Source organism: Helianthus annuus, chromosome 2 (assembly GCF_002127325.2).
Source record: "Helianthus annuus cultivar XRQ/B chromosome 2, HanXRQr2.0-SUNRISE, whole genome shotgun sequence".
Taxonomy (NCBI): domain Eukaryota; kingdom Viridiplantae; phylum Streptophyta; class Magnoliopsida; order Asterales; family Asteraceae; genus Helianthus; species Helianthus annuus.
This window is the reverse complement of record NC_035434.2, coordinates 36,231,566-36,250,529: the sequence shown is the minus strand read 5'-3', so window position 1 is coordinate 36,250,529 and position 18,964 is coordinate 36,231,566. Positions and strand designations below refer to the sequence as shown.

General features: G+C 32.5%; 1 protein-coding gene across 1 annotated transcript; it reads right to left on the bottom strand.

Annotated features, from left to right (window-relative positions):
• Positions 1-952: 952 nt before the first annotated feature.
• LOC118484752 lies at positions 953-2,314 on the bottom strand. The gene is made up of 4 exons (XM_035980715.1): positions 2,242-2,314; positions 1,437-1,574; positions 1,079-1,359; positions 953-994 (listed from the first exon to the last, which is right to left on the bottom strand). Exons 1-4 carry the CDS (start codon positions 2,312-2,314, stop codon positions 953-955), a joined length of 534 nt encoding a protein of 177 aa, XP_035836608.1.
• Positions 2,315-18,964: the final 16,650 nt, after the last annotated feature.

Genomic DNA, 18,964 nt, shown 5'->3' with positions numbered 1-18,964 from the left:
GAGTTTTTAGTAACATTATGATAAGTATCCTGATATATTCTTAAAGTTCTTTTCAGAATATTTGATTAGGATGTTTGGAACTAGTGTTAGTTTGGAACTTTGATCATTTAAATATTATCGAAAACTGGTTTTGGAAAAACAGATTGTTTATCAAAAACTTTCTACAAAGTTGAAGGGATGTTTGGAAGTTCTATCTAATAAAAAGTTTTTACAGTATATCGCTGAGCATACTGATCAGGATATTTTATAAGATAACAGTATGAAATTTTTTGCAAAGCTAAGATTTATACTTAGAAATATAAAAAGATGAAATTATTCTTGAAGCAATCAATACTGGTTGATAACCGAAGGTTTCATCCTGAAACCCAGGACCCATCCACCTTCGGCTATCAAATTGTTTAGATACAGAAATATAAATTGTTCATAAAAACATAAAATTGTTCGAATAATTCAAAGGAAATAAGCTCTAGGGGGTAGTGCCTTCTTGGTCCATAGTGGTTTCAGCAACATCCGTCTTGGGATCCGCTTCAGTATCCTTCTCAGCATCGGTTTCTTTTTCGACTGTTTTGGAAGGTTCATCGACAGTTGATTTGGAAGAGGTGCCGCCAAGGTTCTTTAGCTTGGTCTCCCAAGCACCAACATCCCAAGAAGGGCAGTCGAAACCTAATGTTTTGGCTTCATGAGCCATCTTCAACCTGGCTTGGAGGAGAGAAATGACGACGGAACTTTTGAGGCTTTCCCGGTAGCTGACCATATCCCGTTCATGCTGCACATGGGCGGCTTCCAGATCGGCCTGGGCTTGAAGAGTAGCTTGGTTGAGAGCAACTTGGTGTTCTTGGGTCATAGCTTTGTATTTCTCCCCGTAATGACGAGATTTGGCGGCCGCAATCATACCTTGGTCGGAGATTGTGATTTCTGCTTCCTTTAGTTTAGATTCAAGTGTCTTGTTGAGCTAGCAGGATTCTTGATATAAGTTAACCAAGCGCTCAAGACCCTACAAAGGTAAGACGATAGGTATTAATATTGATAAATCTTTGATAATAATGTAAATTGCAGGATATGATATGAGAATACTGACCTGGTTAAGAAAAGAAGTCATAAACCCGCTAGCTTCAATGAACCCGTGCTTCTCGTAAGGAAATGTGTCAGAAATGACAGGGGAATCAGGTTCTTTCCTTTTGCGGGAACTTGAACTCCGGGGTTTGGTAGCCGGTGAAGGTTTAGGAATGATGATGGCTTTGGAGATGCTGGGTTTGGATGTAGCTGTGGTCTTGGGGCTAGGTTCTTTCTTGACCTGGATCTGGTCAGAATAGCTGTCCAATTCGTCAAGATCAAAGACTTCAGGGATCTTAGCTGGTGCTGCACAAAGGGAAAAGTTTTACTCTTTATCTTATCATTATACTATTGCGACTAATTATTTTGAAAGAAATTCTTACCAGACATCTCGGATGATGAGTATTGGCTGGAACTCGGGACGTGTGTGGTGAAAGTCCTGTCTATTGCAGGTAACTGGTAAACAGTATTGATTCTCTCTTCTGACTCAGCGGTAGGGGGAGCAACTTCCTTGAAGTTCACTACATAAAGATCAAAAAGAAGAGTATTAATACAAGATAACAATCAAATGGTCTATGAGGATATTTATGATCCTACCGGTGGTTAACCACTCCACCGGAAGGCTGGCACCCTCAGCAATGGAGTCTCGTTTGACAAAGAAAAATTTACGCTGCCATCCGTCTTCGTTTTTGGTGGCCTTGAGAATCAAGGGTTTGCTGGATGTCGAGAAGAGCAAGAATCGGCTAGAGCCGTGGGATCGGAGGCGATAGCAATAGGCAAATCCTCGATGCAAAGGTCGGAACAATGGAGATGTTTGATTTGGTTAAGTACAATTAGTACTCTCCAAACCATGGGCATGGTTTGGGCAAAAGAGATGCCGGTGGTTCGAAAGAATTGCATCATGAATTCAGGAAAAGGGTATCGAAGACCTAGTGAAAAGGGATATGCTGGAAAACAAACCCATTCAGTGGAAGAAACATCCGATCGGATTGACCGATCGAATGGTCTGAAGACCGTGTTATCAGGGAAAGCGTCGGAAGCTCTTAAAGCTGCAATGTCTGCGTTGTGAAAAGCACAGATCTCCTTTTCGGGATTTTTAAGGAGATTTTGCTGGGTGAAGGTCTCAGCTTCCATTGCAAGTAAGGTGGAGTAAATTGACAGGAAGAAAATCAGAAATGGAGAAATTACCTGAGGGTTCTGTTGAAGATATCTGCTTTTCAAACAAGAAAAGAGAAGATATAGGGGCATCGTGGATCTCCATTGAGTAAAAAACGCGTTGGAAGTTACGATGTGATCTTGACTGTCGCTTCGTTTTAAATGCCTTGAGTTATGGGATAAGATTTTTGAAATATATCCGTTGTATTGGTATACCAACCGATATATTTGGGGACAATTGTTATGGCTCATTTTCTAAGCATACATATCCTGACCAATATCCTGCCTTTGTTTGTTTATTTGTGACCAGGATGCTGGAAGAGGATATTGCTAACATCTTGGGCGATATCCTGAGGTTTATTAATTAACCACGTGCAGGTTAAAGGCTGAGACTTGCTAACGGTCAAGAGGACTTCTTCTCCTAAGGACTCGGACGAGTTTGTTGAAGGAGAGACGTTGAGTCCGAAAGACCAGGTCTACAACGTTCGATGAAGGAATATTCGGTGGATCCCGGAAGTCTAGGATAGTTTGTTGTTTTATCTTTACTATAAATAGATGGGGGCGGATCAGTTTAAGGCACACAATCTCCACTAACACTCTCGCATACTTTCACTTTCTTGCTCATTGCAAACAACACACTTGTATTCAAATTTCGTTGTAACACTTAGTCAATCCGCACCACATCCTGCACTGTATCCTGATATTTGAAGCAATAGAAGAACAAGGCAGCTGCGATTGTCAGCTCCCGAGGTTTTATGCCGGCGATCTAGATTGATCAAGGGCTTTCCTCGTACATCTCGTGTCATTTACTTTACTTTTTTGCTCATTGTTTGATCCCAGATACGACTCTATATCCTGAGCCGTATCCTGAAACTGTTTTTGCTAATAACTCAATTGACATATTTTTTAACACATTCTCTTAGCACACTACCTCACTTAACTAATTTGATCACTTAATTGCTTCGGTAATTTTTGACCAAAACAGGTATTAAGATAGATCTTTAAGTAAACACGTGGGTTTGCTTCTTCTGATAAAAGTTTGTCCTTGTACAGAAGGCATTTGATTCTTATATTGTATATATTATCAAGAAAATTGTGTCTTGTGTATAAATATAAAATTTTAAAATTTCTTATAATATATATATATAACATCAATTTATAAGAATCCAATTTCATAACTGGTTATATACATGACTTTGTTTATTCATTGATATTAACCGAATAAATTTCTATCAAATTTATTGAAGATAATATTCTAGAAAAAAGGGAATTCATCAAAAGGAATAAAAATAATAGAGATATCTTGGCAGGTTGACTCAATTTTGGTTATAACATTTTTTTAGAACTTTATCTTAATTTATTATATCTATTTATTAAAGAATTATAATGGGTAATACAAACTCTAGCATTTTTAAATTTGATTGAAATATCATTCTCATATCAAAATATATATACATATGACTTAAATAAAGCTAAAGAATTAAACTTTATCAAATGATAAAATTTGTTTCTTCTCGAGATGTATATATATACATATATTTTAAACCATATAGTTATATCATGCTAAATATCTTTTGTACATATTTTACTTTATGGATGAGATGTCTTTTGTAATATTGATATAAAACATATATACATCTGACTTACATATAATTTAAAAAAAAGTAGGTTTAAGTTATTTCCTGTTAATATATAGGTATTATGTATTAAAATCATTTAATTGTACAGTACCAAGTTGTTATACATATTCCTGCTTCATAAATACTGTCTTATAAAATATTTTATATCTTCAATTGTAGATATATATATATATATATATGTGGTTAAGTTTTAAAATTGTCATCCATGAATTACGAACTACAATAATTCTTGTTTATTATTTGTATAACTGAATTAAGAATTTTTTGTTTTCCAAAATTCTTTTAACATAGCTTTATTCAAGAACCAATTATTTTATTTTTTTCAAAATATTATTACTATTATTATTATTAGTTTTAGTTTAAAACAGAACTTAATAATATTGTATTATAATAATAACTACGATAAATAATAACAGTACATATTAAAGACTTTTTTTAGAGAGTGTTTATTTTTTTTAAAAAAAAAATTCTAGCATGCTAATTATCATTAATATTGACTATACACATAATTTCTGAATATTACTTAATTTATCAAATTTTGATGAATAATCTTAATAATACGATAAAGAATTATAAAGTGATTGACAAAATATTTTAATTATCATATCTAAACAATGCTAAAACATTATATTAAAATTAATATAAATATATGTGTTATCAAAACTTTGCTAAATACACATCCTTAAATAGACTAAAATATCTTGCTTTCATTGATAATATTTTATATTATGATATTTCAGTGATACCGTACCTAAAGGTGTTATTTTACATCTTTGGCTAAGATATTAATATCAATATCATAATATTATAATAATTTATTTCAAGTTGTATTTACATAAATATGAAGATACAGATTTAAATACTATATTATAAATATATTCCCTTTTTATAGCCTATTATATTTACGTACCCTGAGAATTTAAATGATAGGAAATTATCTAGGTATAATACATATTATTTATATTATGATGTTTACAAGGTATCATATCCGAATTGCATTTATTAATACTAAAATATTAATATTAACATTCTATTATTACTATAAATTTTGTATTGCATTATGTTCCCACACACACACACACACACACACACACATATATATATATATATATATAGGGGATGGTTCAAATGAAAACCACTTTTATTGTGAAAACTCGAAAACTAACTAAAAAACACACAAAAAAAATTTTTTTTTTCAATTTTTTTTATAAAAATCGCTAGTTTTTATATATAAAAAAAAACTTTTTTTCAAAAAAAAAAAAATTTGTGTAGTGCACATGTGTAATAATACACATGTGTAGTACACATACATATGTGCAGTATTACACATGTGCACTACACAAAAAAAAATTTTTTTTTTTTTTGAAAATTTTTTTTTATATTAACAAACCTGCGAAATTTTGATTGCAAAAAAAAAAATTAAAAAAAAAAATTTTTGTATGTTTTTTGGCTTTTTTTTAATTAGTTTTCGAGTTTTCACAATAACTAGTGGTTTTCATTTGAACCTTCCCCTATATATATATATATGTGTGTGTGTGTGTCTGTGTGTGTGTGTATATGGATATGATAGATATATAAGATATCACGAAATTTACTAAGACATGATATTATTAATATATACCATTTATATATATATATATATATATATATATATATATATATATATATATATATATATATATATATATATATATATATATTATAGCATAAGTGTAAGATACGGATATGGGTAACACATATTGGGAATTTAAGATTCGTGAAATAACATAAAAATCATAATAAACATATTAAGATTTTATGTTCACCTGATAACACATAAGATATTTATTTCCTAACACAAATGGTTAAGGGTTTAGGTATTGGAAGAACACCTAAAGGGCTTAAACCAGTGGCATAGCTCTGATACCACCTTCTGTCGCAACCCCCGTCCCCTATCAACCCGGGAACTGGTGGTCGCGGCCAGTTTTAGTGATATCGGTGTTTATCAATTTGGCAGCGGAAAATTTCATCAGGACTGTGGTTAGGAAATATTTTATCAAAGTTAAACACCAAAAATATTTAAAATAAAGAAATGGGATAAAATCCAAGTTTCTCTGATAATACATTTATAAGTGGGACAAAACCCGAATTTTCATTTTGATACATTTATAGGGAATAACCCCAATTATTAAAAATGATTCTCCTTTTTAATTAGGTAACTTTTATTGCCACTTTTCTAAGCTTTCAGTGCTCTCTAGCTGGCTTTTCTTGGCTTTACACTAAGTTACCTGAAACACGTGTTTAACACATTTTATCAGCAAGAAATACTGGTGAGTGAATCCCAGTTTAATCAAGCTTAGTAAAAACATTGTACAGTATTGAGGGCGTTCACGCAATTACATTTGTTTCCAAGTCATACTAATTACCACCCATGGTACTGTCAACCCGACTTGTGGTCATGTTACTACTCGCAAGGTAGTAACAAATTTTGTATACAAAATCCCAACATACCGACGATAATTTTATCCTTACAAATACTCAATAACTATTTAATATATAATTAATCGTGTAAGGTTTTGTAAAAACAGTTTGCAAAAAGGAGATTACTCACATTGCTATTATAGGTCTTTCCTTTGTGACTTCCTGGTTATAATCTATTAATTAAACAATGCACACATGTTAATATAAGAACCCAATTTACATTAGTTATACCCTCCCCGAGATAGAACACCAACTACTACGTCGGGCAGAACCCCGACAGCCATTACGGAGCACTAGATCAATCGGGCAGCGTATCTATTACGTAACCGGGGGTTAAAATAATTACAACGAGGCAGAGCTTCGCTAATTAGGGGGTATAATGCCCGATACTACGTCACATATTCAGAAATTTAGAGAGGACATCGAGATTTGAACGAATTCCAAATGAATCCGAGCGAAGCTATTTATAGTGCTGATACAGCACTTTGTCGCGCCCCGCGAAAGCCAAACAAATGGCTTTCGAGCCCCGCGAGGGCCCCTAAGGCGGCAATCGGTGTGCTGAGTCATCGGGTGAGGTTGACGCATGTTATGCGACGTGGTGGCTCCGGGCTGCGCCACTTATCTTCTCGCTCGCGGCCCGCGTAGAATCACAAGGAATCTGTCGCGCCCCGCGACAGACCTATTTTATTGTTTTTATTTGTTATTTAATGAGGTTAAGGGATTTTGGAGCCGGTTTTCATATACGGGGTGTATTTTAGGACAATTGGGGGTGTCTAAAATATTTTAAGGAGGGTTAATATATCTTGGTGTAACTCCTGGATTATTTAGTAAAATATATAATGTATTCACATTAAGTATAGTAAACCAATTCAATTTTATCCCTACGTCACGAGAGAGAACCCCAACGAATTTAGGCAGAGCCTTAACATACGTTACGAGGCCCTAGATCAATCGGACAGGGTATCAGTGATCAGGGGTTACAATACTTTAAACGGGGCAGGGCTTTGTAGGATTTAGGGGTGAATAACTAAAGAAAATGGATGAAATAAAAAGATAAGGATATGGCTAGGAGGTGAAAGAAAGTGCAGCTCGAAATCTTAGAATGTTAGTCTATTTATATACACTAAGATTTGAATTCTTAAAAGTTAAGGATTTGACCACGTGTCCATAAGTTGTCAACTTGTAGTAACTTACATGCATACGTAAGTTTTCATAATCATTTTAAGTTGAACATTATTTTATTAATATATATATATATATATATATACATTATAATTAATTTAACTGCTTCACTTATTTGGCGCGTATAACTTCTAAAATATGATGTTTTATAAAATAATGAATATGTCATTAGAACGAGAATAATCTTATCTACATTTTGAACCAAGTTTCATTAAAAACGGAGTAGGTTCAAATATAATGTATTTTTATTATTATAATTATTAGACGATTCATACGTTTACCAAAATACCTCATATTTCTATCGTTCAACTTTCCCTTGACCTATTCATGTAATAACTTTATTTTAAATTTAAAATTTTGGGAATATTACATCCTCCCCACGTTGTTTTAAATCTCGTCTTCGAGATTTGGGCTACGATATCTTCTTGGGGTTACGTCATGTCTTTTAGTTGGTTATCAAGGTGTCTGGGATAGAATCAAAGATGAATATAAAGATATCATAGGATAATTTGAATTTAATGGTCTCATAACTTAGTTTCAGGAATTGATGTTAACTAAATGAGATGAAATGATACCATCATCAAGGTGACTAAGTTTCACAATTTAAAAGAGAGATTTGATAGGCATATAATTTGAAATGCAATGACTTTTTTGAAACAATAGTATTCAGTGCCGAAAGAGGACTTACTTTGATTGTCAATAGAGGAAGACTCTGAGTCAATAATCTCATTTGGAAATAGAAGTATGAAAAAACGATTTGTCAATAATCAAACCAGAATCAGTGACGTTTATTTAAATGTCAAGGATACACTGGATAATACAATAGAATTTAGTGTATTATGGTCTTAATACATAATTGTATCAAGACTACTTGAATGATGAGTCAAACGAATGATGTATGATTAAGGTTTACTATTAGCACAGGCTACAAATTTATACAGACACCGCAAGGTGTTGTAGTGACTGAAAGAATTCAAGGATTACGGTGACCGAATAAATTCACCGTTTTCGAAATTAACTGAAGTTTCAAATGAAATGAATCTGGATATTCAAAAGATAGGATGTTCAATGAAAGAAGAAATGAATATTGCAGGATTAACTCAAAGATGAAAGAAATGTTGGAGGCACATTGGAATAAAATTTAGGTACTTTTATCTTAATACGAAATTGTATTAAGACTGGTTTAGGAAAATGATAAAATCGTACCTCGGGTGTGAAAATGAAATGAGTCCAACTTTCAAAGAAATCGCCACCGCAAGGTGTCGTGTTTTAACAAATAATACATCGAAATTCAGATAATGAGATTACCTCGAATATGATGATCTTAATTCATCATATGGGATTTTGAATTGAAACAATTGAGCTTGGTTTGGACATATTCCAACAAGGGATATATGTATTGACAAGAAATGGTTTTAATGAAAATCTGGTAACTCTGAAAAGAAGAGGAGTTTTCCAATAAATCGGTTGACTCGATTATCAAAAGACAACATTTTAAAATCAGAGGGGAAAATTTATCAAAATGAGTATAACGAAAATATTTATTAAAACTCATGAGTAGGTGATTTTTTTTTAAGTGAATTCACATGTATAACAGGAAATGCATGTATGACATAAGAATTTATCAAGAGACGAGACAAATGAGAGTTGGTTCTAATAAAGAAAAACAAACACCTTTTATTGATGAAGTTTTAATCGGAATCAAAAGTCAACTAATAAGTGCAGACAAAACGTAAGGATGCTTTATTTTAAAAGTTGTTGTTGGCTCGGGTGTTATAAATTTTTATGCGTTCTCCTTAGCTTCATCAGGGTTTCGATCCTTGTTGTCGGGTGCCTTAGATAGTTTCGGGCAGTATGGACGGATGTGGCCTGGGTCTCCGCATTGGTAACATACATTATTTTTCCTTCTACATTCTTCCTCTGCATGTCCAGCCTTTTTGCAGAAATTATAGCGAAGTGTCTTCTTAGAATGGCATTTTCTTGAATGTTTTTTGTTGTTGCAGATGGGTTGCGCGATTGCTGGCTCCATTTCTTGGTCTTTACATGATTTGTCGGAGCGGAATTCCTTATAGGAGTATCCATAGGTTGTGGTTTTCTTTCGTTTGGAAGGTGAAGTTTTGATACGAATATCATGACTTCCCTTGGAACTAGGGTTAGGTTTAAAGTGGTGAGTATGCCTAAAGTGTATAGTACGATCTTCGTTTATAGGCACAGAAATTTTAATAGCTTCAATGATCGAAGGTATGGCATTTGATATTCCTTGATTTATTATATTTTCTATAGTATTTCTATCCAAAGAGTTTTCATTATTAGCCTAAATTTCTTGATCACATGCTATTTCCTTTGAAATCTGAATTACAAACATGTGCGGATATAATTATCGCAGAACTAGGCAATTATACAGGCATATCATCATTATAATCATAGCTATTAGTATTATGCGATGATAATTAAGGTAACATATACATGTTATATTTTAACATTTTCTTTTACTATATATGTTATCAAATTATAAGGGAAATGCATATCTTATATATGTTAGCCTTTATATATTGTCTTAATTTAATTATATTTCCAGGGCTTTTGGCTGGATAGGTAAAGATAAAAGCTTTATATGAAATTATGAGATTTTCTGTCATTGACCCATTTATTGTTTTTCAAGAGGTGGTGCTAATACATATATGCTTAAGGTCTCCTTTGAATTAATGTTGGGTATTAAGATAGATCTTTAAGTAAACACGTAGGTTTGCTTCTTCTGATAAAAGCTTGTCCTTCTAAAGAAGGCATTTGATTCTTATATTGTATATATTATCAAGAAAATTGTGTCTTGTGTATAAATATAAAATTTTAAAATTTCTTATAATATATAAATAACATCAATTTATAAGAATCCAATTTCATAACTGTTTATATACATGACTTTGTTTATTCATTGATATTAACCGAATAAATTTCTATCAAATTTATTGAAGATAATATTCTTGAAAAAGGGAATTCATCAAAAGGAATAAAAATAATAGACATATCTTGGCAGGTTGACTCAATTTTGGTTATAACATTTTTTTAGAACTTTATCTTAATTTATTATATCTATTTATTAAAGAATTATAATGGGTAATACAAAGTCTAGCATTTTTAAATTTGATTGAAATATCATTCTCATATAAAAATATATATAAATATGACTTAAATATAGCTTAAGAATTAAACTTTATCAAATGATAAAATTTGTTTCATCTCGAGATGTATATATATACATATATTTCAAACCATATAGTTATATCGTGCTAAATATCTTTTGTACATATTTTACTTTATGGATGAGATGTCATTTGTAATATTGATATAAAACATATATACATCTGACTTACATATAATTTAAAAAAATAGGTTTAAGTTATTTCCTGTTGATATATAGGTATTATGTATTAAAATCATTTAATTATACAGTACCATGTTGTTATACATATTCCTGCTTCATAAATATTGTCTTATAAAATATTTTATATCTTCAACTGTAGATATATATATGTGCTTAAGTTTTAAAATTGTCAACTATGAATTACGAAGTACAATAATTCTTATTTATTATTTGTATAAATGAATTAAGAATTTTTTGTTTTCCAAAATTCTTTTAACATAGCTTTATTCAAGAACCAATTATTTTATTTTTTTTCAAAATATTATTATTATTATTATTAGTTTTAATTTAAAACAGAACTTAATAATATTGTATTATAATAATAATGACGATAAATAATAACAGTACATATTAAAGACTTTTTTTAGAGAGCGTTTATTTATTAAAAAAAATTCTAGCACGCTAATTATCATTAATATTGACTATACACATAATTTCTGAATATTACTAAATTTATCAAATTTTGATGAATAATCTTAATAATACGATAAAGAATTATAAAGTGATTGACAAAATATTTTAATTATGATATCTAAACAATGCTAAAACATTATATTAAAATTAATATAAATATATGTGTTATCAAAACTATGCTAAATACACGTCCTTAAATAGAGTAAAATATCTTTCTTTCATTGGATAATATTTTATATTATGATATTTCTGTGATACCGTACCTAAAGGTGTTATTTTATATTTTTGCTAAGATATTAATATCAATATCATAATATTATTATAATTTATTTCAAGTTGTATTTACATAAATATAAAGATACAGATTTAAATATTATATTATAAATATATTCCCTTTTTATAGCCTATCATATTTACGTACCCTGGGAATTTAAATGATAGGAAATTATCTAGGTATAATACATATTATTTATATCATGATGTTTACAAGGTATCATATCCGAATTGCATTTAATAATACTAAAATATTAATATTAACATTCTATTATTACTATAAAATTTGTATTGCATTATGTTCCCACACACACACACACACACACACACACACACACACACATATATATATATATATATATATATATATATATATATATGAATATGATATATATATATATATTATAGCATAAGTGTAAGATATGGGTAACACATATTAGGAATTTAAGATTCGTGAAATAACATAAAAATCATAATAAACATATTAAGAGTTTATGTTCACATGATAACACATAAGATATTAATTTCCTAACACACATGGTTAATGGTTTAGGTGTTGGAAGAACACCTAAAGGGCTTAAACCAGTGGCATAGCTCTGATACCACCTTCTGTCGCAAACCCCGTCCCCTATCAATCCGGGAACGGGCGGTCGCGGCCAGTTTTAGTGATATTGGTGTTTATCAATTTGGCAGCGGAAAATTTCATCAGGACCGTAGTTAGGAAATATTTTATCAGAGTTAAACACCAAAAATATTTAAAATAAAGAAATGGGATAAAATCCAAGTTTCTCTGATAATACATTTATAAGTGGGACAAAACCCAATTTTTCATTTTGATACATTTATAAGGAATAACCCTAATTATTAAAAATGATTCTCCTTTTTAATTAGGTAACTTTTATTACCACTTTTCTAAGCCTTCTGTGCTCTCCAACTGGCTTTTATTGACTTCACACTAAGTTACCTGAAACACGTGTTTAAAACATTTTATCAGCAAGAAATACTGGTTAGTGAATCCCAGTTTAATCAAGCTTAGTAAAAACCATTGTACAGTATTGAGGGCGTTCACGCAATTACATTTGTTTCCAAGTCATACTAATTACCACACACGGTACTGTCAACCCGACTTGTGGTCATGTTACTCCTCGCAAGGTAGTAACAAATTTTGTATACAAAACCCCAACATACCGACGATAATTGTATCCTTACAAATACTCAATAACTGTTTAATATATAATTAATCGTGTAAGGTTTTGTAAAAACAGTTTGCAAAAAGGAGATTACTCACATTGCTATTATAGATCTTTCCTTTGTGACTTCCTGGTTATAATCACAAGGAGTCTGTCGCGCCCCGCGACAGACCTATTTTATTGTTTTCATTTTTTATTTAATGAGGTAAAGGGATTTTGGAGCCGGTTTTCATATACGGGGTGTATTTTAGGACAATTGGGGGTGTCTAAAATATTTTAAGGAGGGTTGATATATCTTGGTGTAACTCTTGGATTATTTAGTAAAATATATAATGTACTCACATTAAGTATAGTAACCCAATTCAATTTTATCCCTACTTCACGAGACAGAACCCCAAAGAATTTAGACAGAGCCTTAACATACATTACGGGGCCCTAGATCAATCGAACAGGGTATCAGTGATCAGGGGTTATAATACTTAAAACGTGGCAGGGCTTTATAGGATTTAGGGGTGAATAACTAAAGAAAATGGATGAAATAAGAAGACAAGGATATGGCTAGGAGGAGAAAGAAAGTGCAGGTCGAAATGTTAGAATGTTAGTATATATATACACTAAGATTTGAATTCTTAAGAGTTAAGGATTTGACCACGTGTCCATTACTTACTTCACTTTGTCAATTGTAGTAACTTACATGCATACGTAAGTTTTCATAATCATTTTAAGTTGAACATTATTTTATTAATATATATATATATATATATATATATAGAGAGAGAGAGAGAGAGAAATTATAATGTACAAAAAGGCTTAACCTACATTAACGTACGCGACAAACATGATAACGTGCGTGATTTTTTTTAACTTTTATAACGTGCGTTATTATACTTTTCCAAGCGTGATTATCACCCCATGCGTAATTATCACCAAAAAATGGATCCCATGCGTTATTTTTGTATCTTATGCGTGATTAGGGTATTGATCCAACGGTTACGCGCGTCGCCTACGTTAATGTACGATAAGCCTTTTTATATGTTAACCTTTCCCTATATATATATATATATATATATATATATAGGGAAATATATATATATTATAATTAATTTAACTGCTTCACTTATTTGGCGCGTATAACTTCTAAAATATGACGTTTTATAAAATAATGAATATGTCATTAGAACGAGAATAATCTTATCTACATTTTGAACCAAGTTTCATTAAAAATGGAGTAGATTCAAATATAATGTATTTAAAATTTTGGGAATGTTACAAAAACCGATTCCGGATTTAGCGTGGAATGCATAAACGAATGCAAGCAAGAATCGATAAAGTAGAAAGTGAATCTAGACTGACATCAAGATTATGGGGGTGAATGTTGGATAATCTTAATGAGTATGTGTCACACCCCCGATATTTCCACGTATTACCGGTGGGCCCAGTGAGGAGTATCGTGACATAGTTGATATCATCATAGTCAAATAATCACAGTTTAATGCACAGCGGAAGTCTAAAAGTAATTATACAAACCGAATTGAAAGTATAATACAATATTACACAATGATTGTAAGTGGATCCATAGGCGGATCTAAAACAGAAAGAAATATTGTTCAACAGACTTTAAGTATTAAAAGCTTGCAAGACTCTTTATTTAATACTCGGAGTTTCCAGCCCATTACGCGTAGTACCTGCAGTTAACCATTTTTGGAAAATACGTCAGTTTACACTGGTAAATACAATTAACCGACTCTTTTGAAAATGTTTAAGAAAATTGATTTAAATGCACAAGGCACAACTATTCTTTTATAACTTGAGACAATTATTTAAAATAATCTTGTATAAAGATTAATATGTTTGTCGTCTGTTCAGGACCCGGGATAGAAGCCGGGACAAGATTAATAAACACACCACATAATATAAACCCACGGCGAGTTATCCTCAACTAGCGGGTATATCTTTTTACATACGCAACTGTCAGGTGTATGCCTACACCCCGTGCTTAAGTCGTGGCCATTTCAAATGAATGAGCCAAGGATATCCAGGACACGGTCATTAACCCCCCAAAGGCATTGCATCAAACAAAACAGATTAAAATGGTTATCTCAAAGATTTAACCACTAATCGATTAAAGATTCAATACCCGACCTAGCGGTAATAATTTACCGTATCCCAAGCCCGTATAAGGGGAAATAAGTTAAAAATATTTACCTGAGCTAAAATAAAATTTTATTCTCAGCCGTAAATCAAATCAGCAAGTACGAGTAGCTTTTACCGGGCTCCTAATCTGGAACGAAGGTTTTAATAGCCTATTAGATTCCTAACGGGTCTTATTTAAGTTATAACTTAGACCGGTTAGTTTTAAAGAAAGGTTTACGGTTCAAAACGCAAGATTAAGAGAAGACCGGATTAGAAAGTGATTTAGATCCAACAAGTACGAGGACTTGTATAAAGTGGGTAAACTAAACACATTCTGGATTTTGAAGTAAAAATGATAAGGTTTGACCCGTTTCGGTTAATTTATGCAAACTAGTTACATAAACCGTACCGAACGCGAATATGCATAACGGGTAACCAAATGAGTCATGTACAAGTTCCACAAGTTAATATGCTTTAAATATGTAATGATATCAGTAAGATACCTTCCATTATGCCCAAAATGAATTTAAAACCAAATTAAGTCCCGTAAGGGTATTTTGGTCATTTTAAAGTTTATAAAAGAAGTTAAATAGTAAACTGAGGTTCTGGTCTAAAACAATCAGTAAAAATATTTATTTTAACAATTTACATCAGTAAGATATCATACATATGTGAAATTTATCATTTATGGCCAAACTATGCACCGAATGGACATTTTGGTCATTTCACATATGCTTTTAAGGTTAAATTTGAAAATTTGAGTTCAAGACTTATACTTACTGTTAAAGTATAAAAATTTATTTTTAAAATCAGTAGGTAACAAGTGTTAGGTGCTAAATATGGTTTTAAACCATACTATGCGCCTATTTCCTATAAAAGTCGGTATTTGACGATATTCGGGTTGTATAAGGAAATCTGAGATTTTGATCAGTCTCAACTGTTGAAAATATTTTATTTATCATATGATATCAGTAGAAAAAGTTTTGGTATCAAAATGATATGTAAAACTCATTTTATTAACAAAAAGTGCTTTATCGTCAATTACCGAATTTATGCTAGAACCCTATGTTATTATCAGTATAAAGTTTGACAAAAATTTCCAAAAATCCCAAAATATTATATTATAACAGTGGGTAGAAAGTTTGGTGCCAAAATTTGGGTTTAAATATGATTTATGCCAAAAATGCAATTTAATTAATAAAAAGCTTTCGTTTTACGATATCGTGCATAACTCTTATTTCAGACCAGAAACGGATGTCAATTTTTTTTTGGACATACTTATATATCAGTAATAAAGGTTTTTGTTCTCTCACATATTCAAAAATCTCGTTTTAATGATAAAAGGGCATAACGGTCAATTTTAAGCATTTAACGGGAACATGCAAATGATTTAGATTTCTAAGGAACCATGTAGTATAACCTCAGAGGGTTATACTAACATATAATGTGGTCCCAAAGGAACCCTGAGGCATAACTAAACTAAGCTAAATCGGGACAAAACTGAAAGTCAAAGCAAAAGTATACTTTTGCGACTTTCGGTTGCGAACCGAGCCTAAACTCAGAATTGTCGGGTTGAACATGCCTAAACATGTTCTTATATTATTTACCAAGTTATTTAAGTGTTAAAACATGTTCCATAATTTCTACATTATCAGTTAAGAATTATTTTATAAAAACTGACCCGTTTGACTTTTCTATCAATTAACCAAGTAAATGTGACAATTAAGAGGTGCCCTTTTAAGGGTTTAACACCTACATAATTACCAATGCATAGCCACTTTCAATTCGAATAATGGCAGGACCGTTAGTGATTAATCACTAAGTCAAAGCAGAATTACGCTAACTTTGATTTTCGGTCATTACACTAATGAAATCTTTTTTCAGAGGCTAAGTACACTTACAAGAGTCCTTAGCACGAAGATTTAGACTAAGAGAGCTTCCTAGAAGACCAGGATGCTTCAGAGAACTTAGTTGAGAGTTTGTATATGAATTTCTTTGAATTGTGCACGTTTCAAGTGAAGACATGAGGCCTTTTTAAAGTGATTTCCACTTCACAAGATCAATCCATCTGTTCCTAGAGGTAATCCAGATGTTTACAAGTGTCCCTAGGGCAGTAAAACCAGTTGCACAGTCCCTAGTATCGAAATACAAGCTTGCAAAGGCGGTGGAATGGCTGTAACCTGCAGCTGTCCATTTTACTGCCCAGTTACAGGTCTTACAGACCATAAGCCAAGGCCTTATGGTCTGTATCCGCTTTTTAAATTTTTATCGCCCAGGTAAGCCACCTTATGGTCCGTAAGGTGGATGCTTTGCGGTCCATAAGTCTTCAATCAGAGGACAAATTTTTGAGAACTTTTAGATTTTGACCATGCAATCTTTATAACTCGAATCTAATGTCACTTTTAGCAAGAGGGTCCATTTCTTTAGTTCTGAAAAGTACTTGGAAGTAATGCCATCCAAAATATAGTTTTGGAATCTTTGAAAGAGGCCATGAAATGAAGAATTGTCGTGTATACTCACATGGCCATTTCCTTGATATTTGAATTATTTGTCACAAGATTTAACTGGATGCCTTTGAAATCTTTATCAGATATTCTTGAGAGTGTGTTAATATTTTTATCAAGGGTTGGAAACGTTAAAAGGTCACTCAGAGGTAATAATTAACATGTTGACACTTTTAATCCCTCTAGATATCTTTTAACTTGATCCGAGTTTATAAGACATTTAAAGTTTATGACACGTGTCTTTATTATATTGGGCATGATTTTTGTGAGGTGTTACAGTATGGGTCAAACGGTTCCGAGTCAAGTACGGGTCGTCAAACAACTTGCGGGTCAACAAAAGAATGGGTCAGCAAAGGCTCATTTAATCGTGGGTTTGGTAGTTAATTTTGACCGACTCTTGTGGATGTGAATGTGTGAAGATATGGCTAATTATAAGGAGTACCTGGAGTAGTGTATTTAGCATGTGGGTTTGTTTTGTTTTTATATAAATAGCACAGTAGGGTAAGGTATTAATGTACTCTCAATTTCAACCAAGAAAGCGCAACAAGTTTAGAAAACACAGGATTCTTTACGTGAGTTCTTTTAGTGTGTGTTTATGAGTTGATCTTGGGCTTGAACCAACACCTGCGTCCTTGGAAGGACCACTGAGCTTCGTAAGAGTCCGCATGTTATGTTGATGCGTCCATGTCCCTAGTCCCTAGAAGCTGACACGTGTCCCACATGTTTATGGGAAGAGTCGGTGGACTCTTCCGAAGCGTCTGTGACTCTTCCGAAGCGTCGGTGTACTCTTCCGAAGCGTCGGTGGACTCTTTCGAAGCGTCGGTGGACTCTTTCGAAGCGTCAGTGACTCTTCCGAAGCGTCGGTGGACTCTTCCAAAGCGTCGGTGATACATGGACTCTTCAACATGATACGCCGACTCATCCCATGCTCAGTGGTCCTTCCAAGGACGCAGGAGAGTGACAAAATTGAAAACCCTCTTGGTCAACCAACATTTTCGTAATTTTCCCTTTATTAAATCATGCGGTTCTCCGCACCGCACCACTAAATGTTCGAATTTGTTGGTGCCCAGTCAGTTGGTGCGGTGTAAACACAACACCTTTAAGTTGATTTCACCGCACCTTCAAACATTATTTGTAGTGTATGTTTTTCCTTAAAGTATTCACGAATCCTTGATAATTCAGAAGAAAAGATTGCGACTTATACAAAAGTGATATCCGAATTAAGTAATTTTATAGGAACATTGAGTTAGGAGCAAATTTGTCGTCGCTTCTTCTTGATTTTTGTTTATTACTTTACGTTTCCCCAAAGGTAAAGAACTTGATCCTTCTTGGCTTTGATGATGTGTAAGAGCCAAATACATCTTGTCGATGTCATTTTAAATAATTTCATCATATGGTTTGTCGGCTAGTTGCATGAAATGAAAATCCGAAGTATGATGAGGCATAATCGGCACTAGAACTCATTATGAGAATTGTGAGATAGATGGGTTGGAGAGAATTGTGAGAAGGGTTGATGCATGTGAGATTACGTAAAACAGT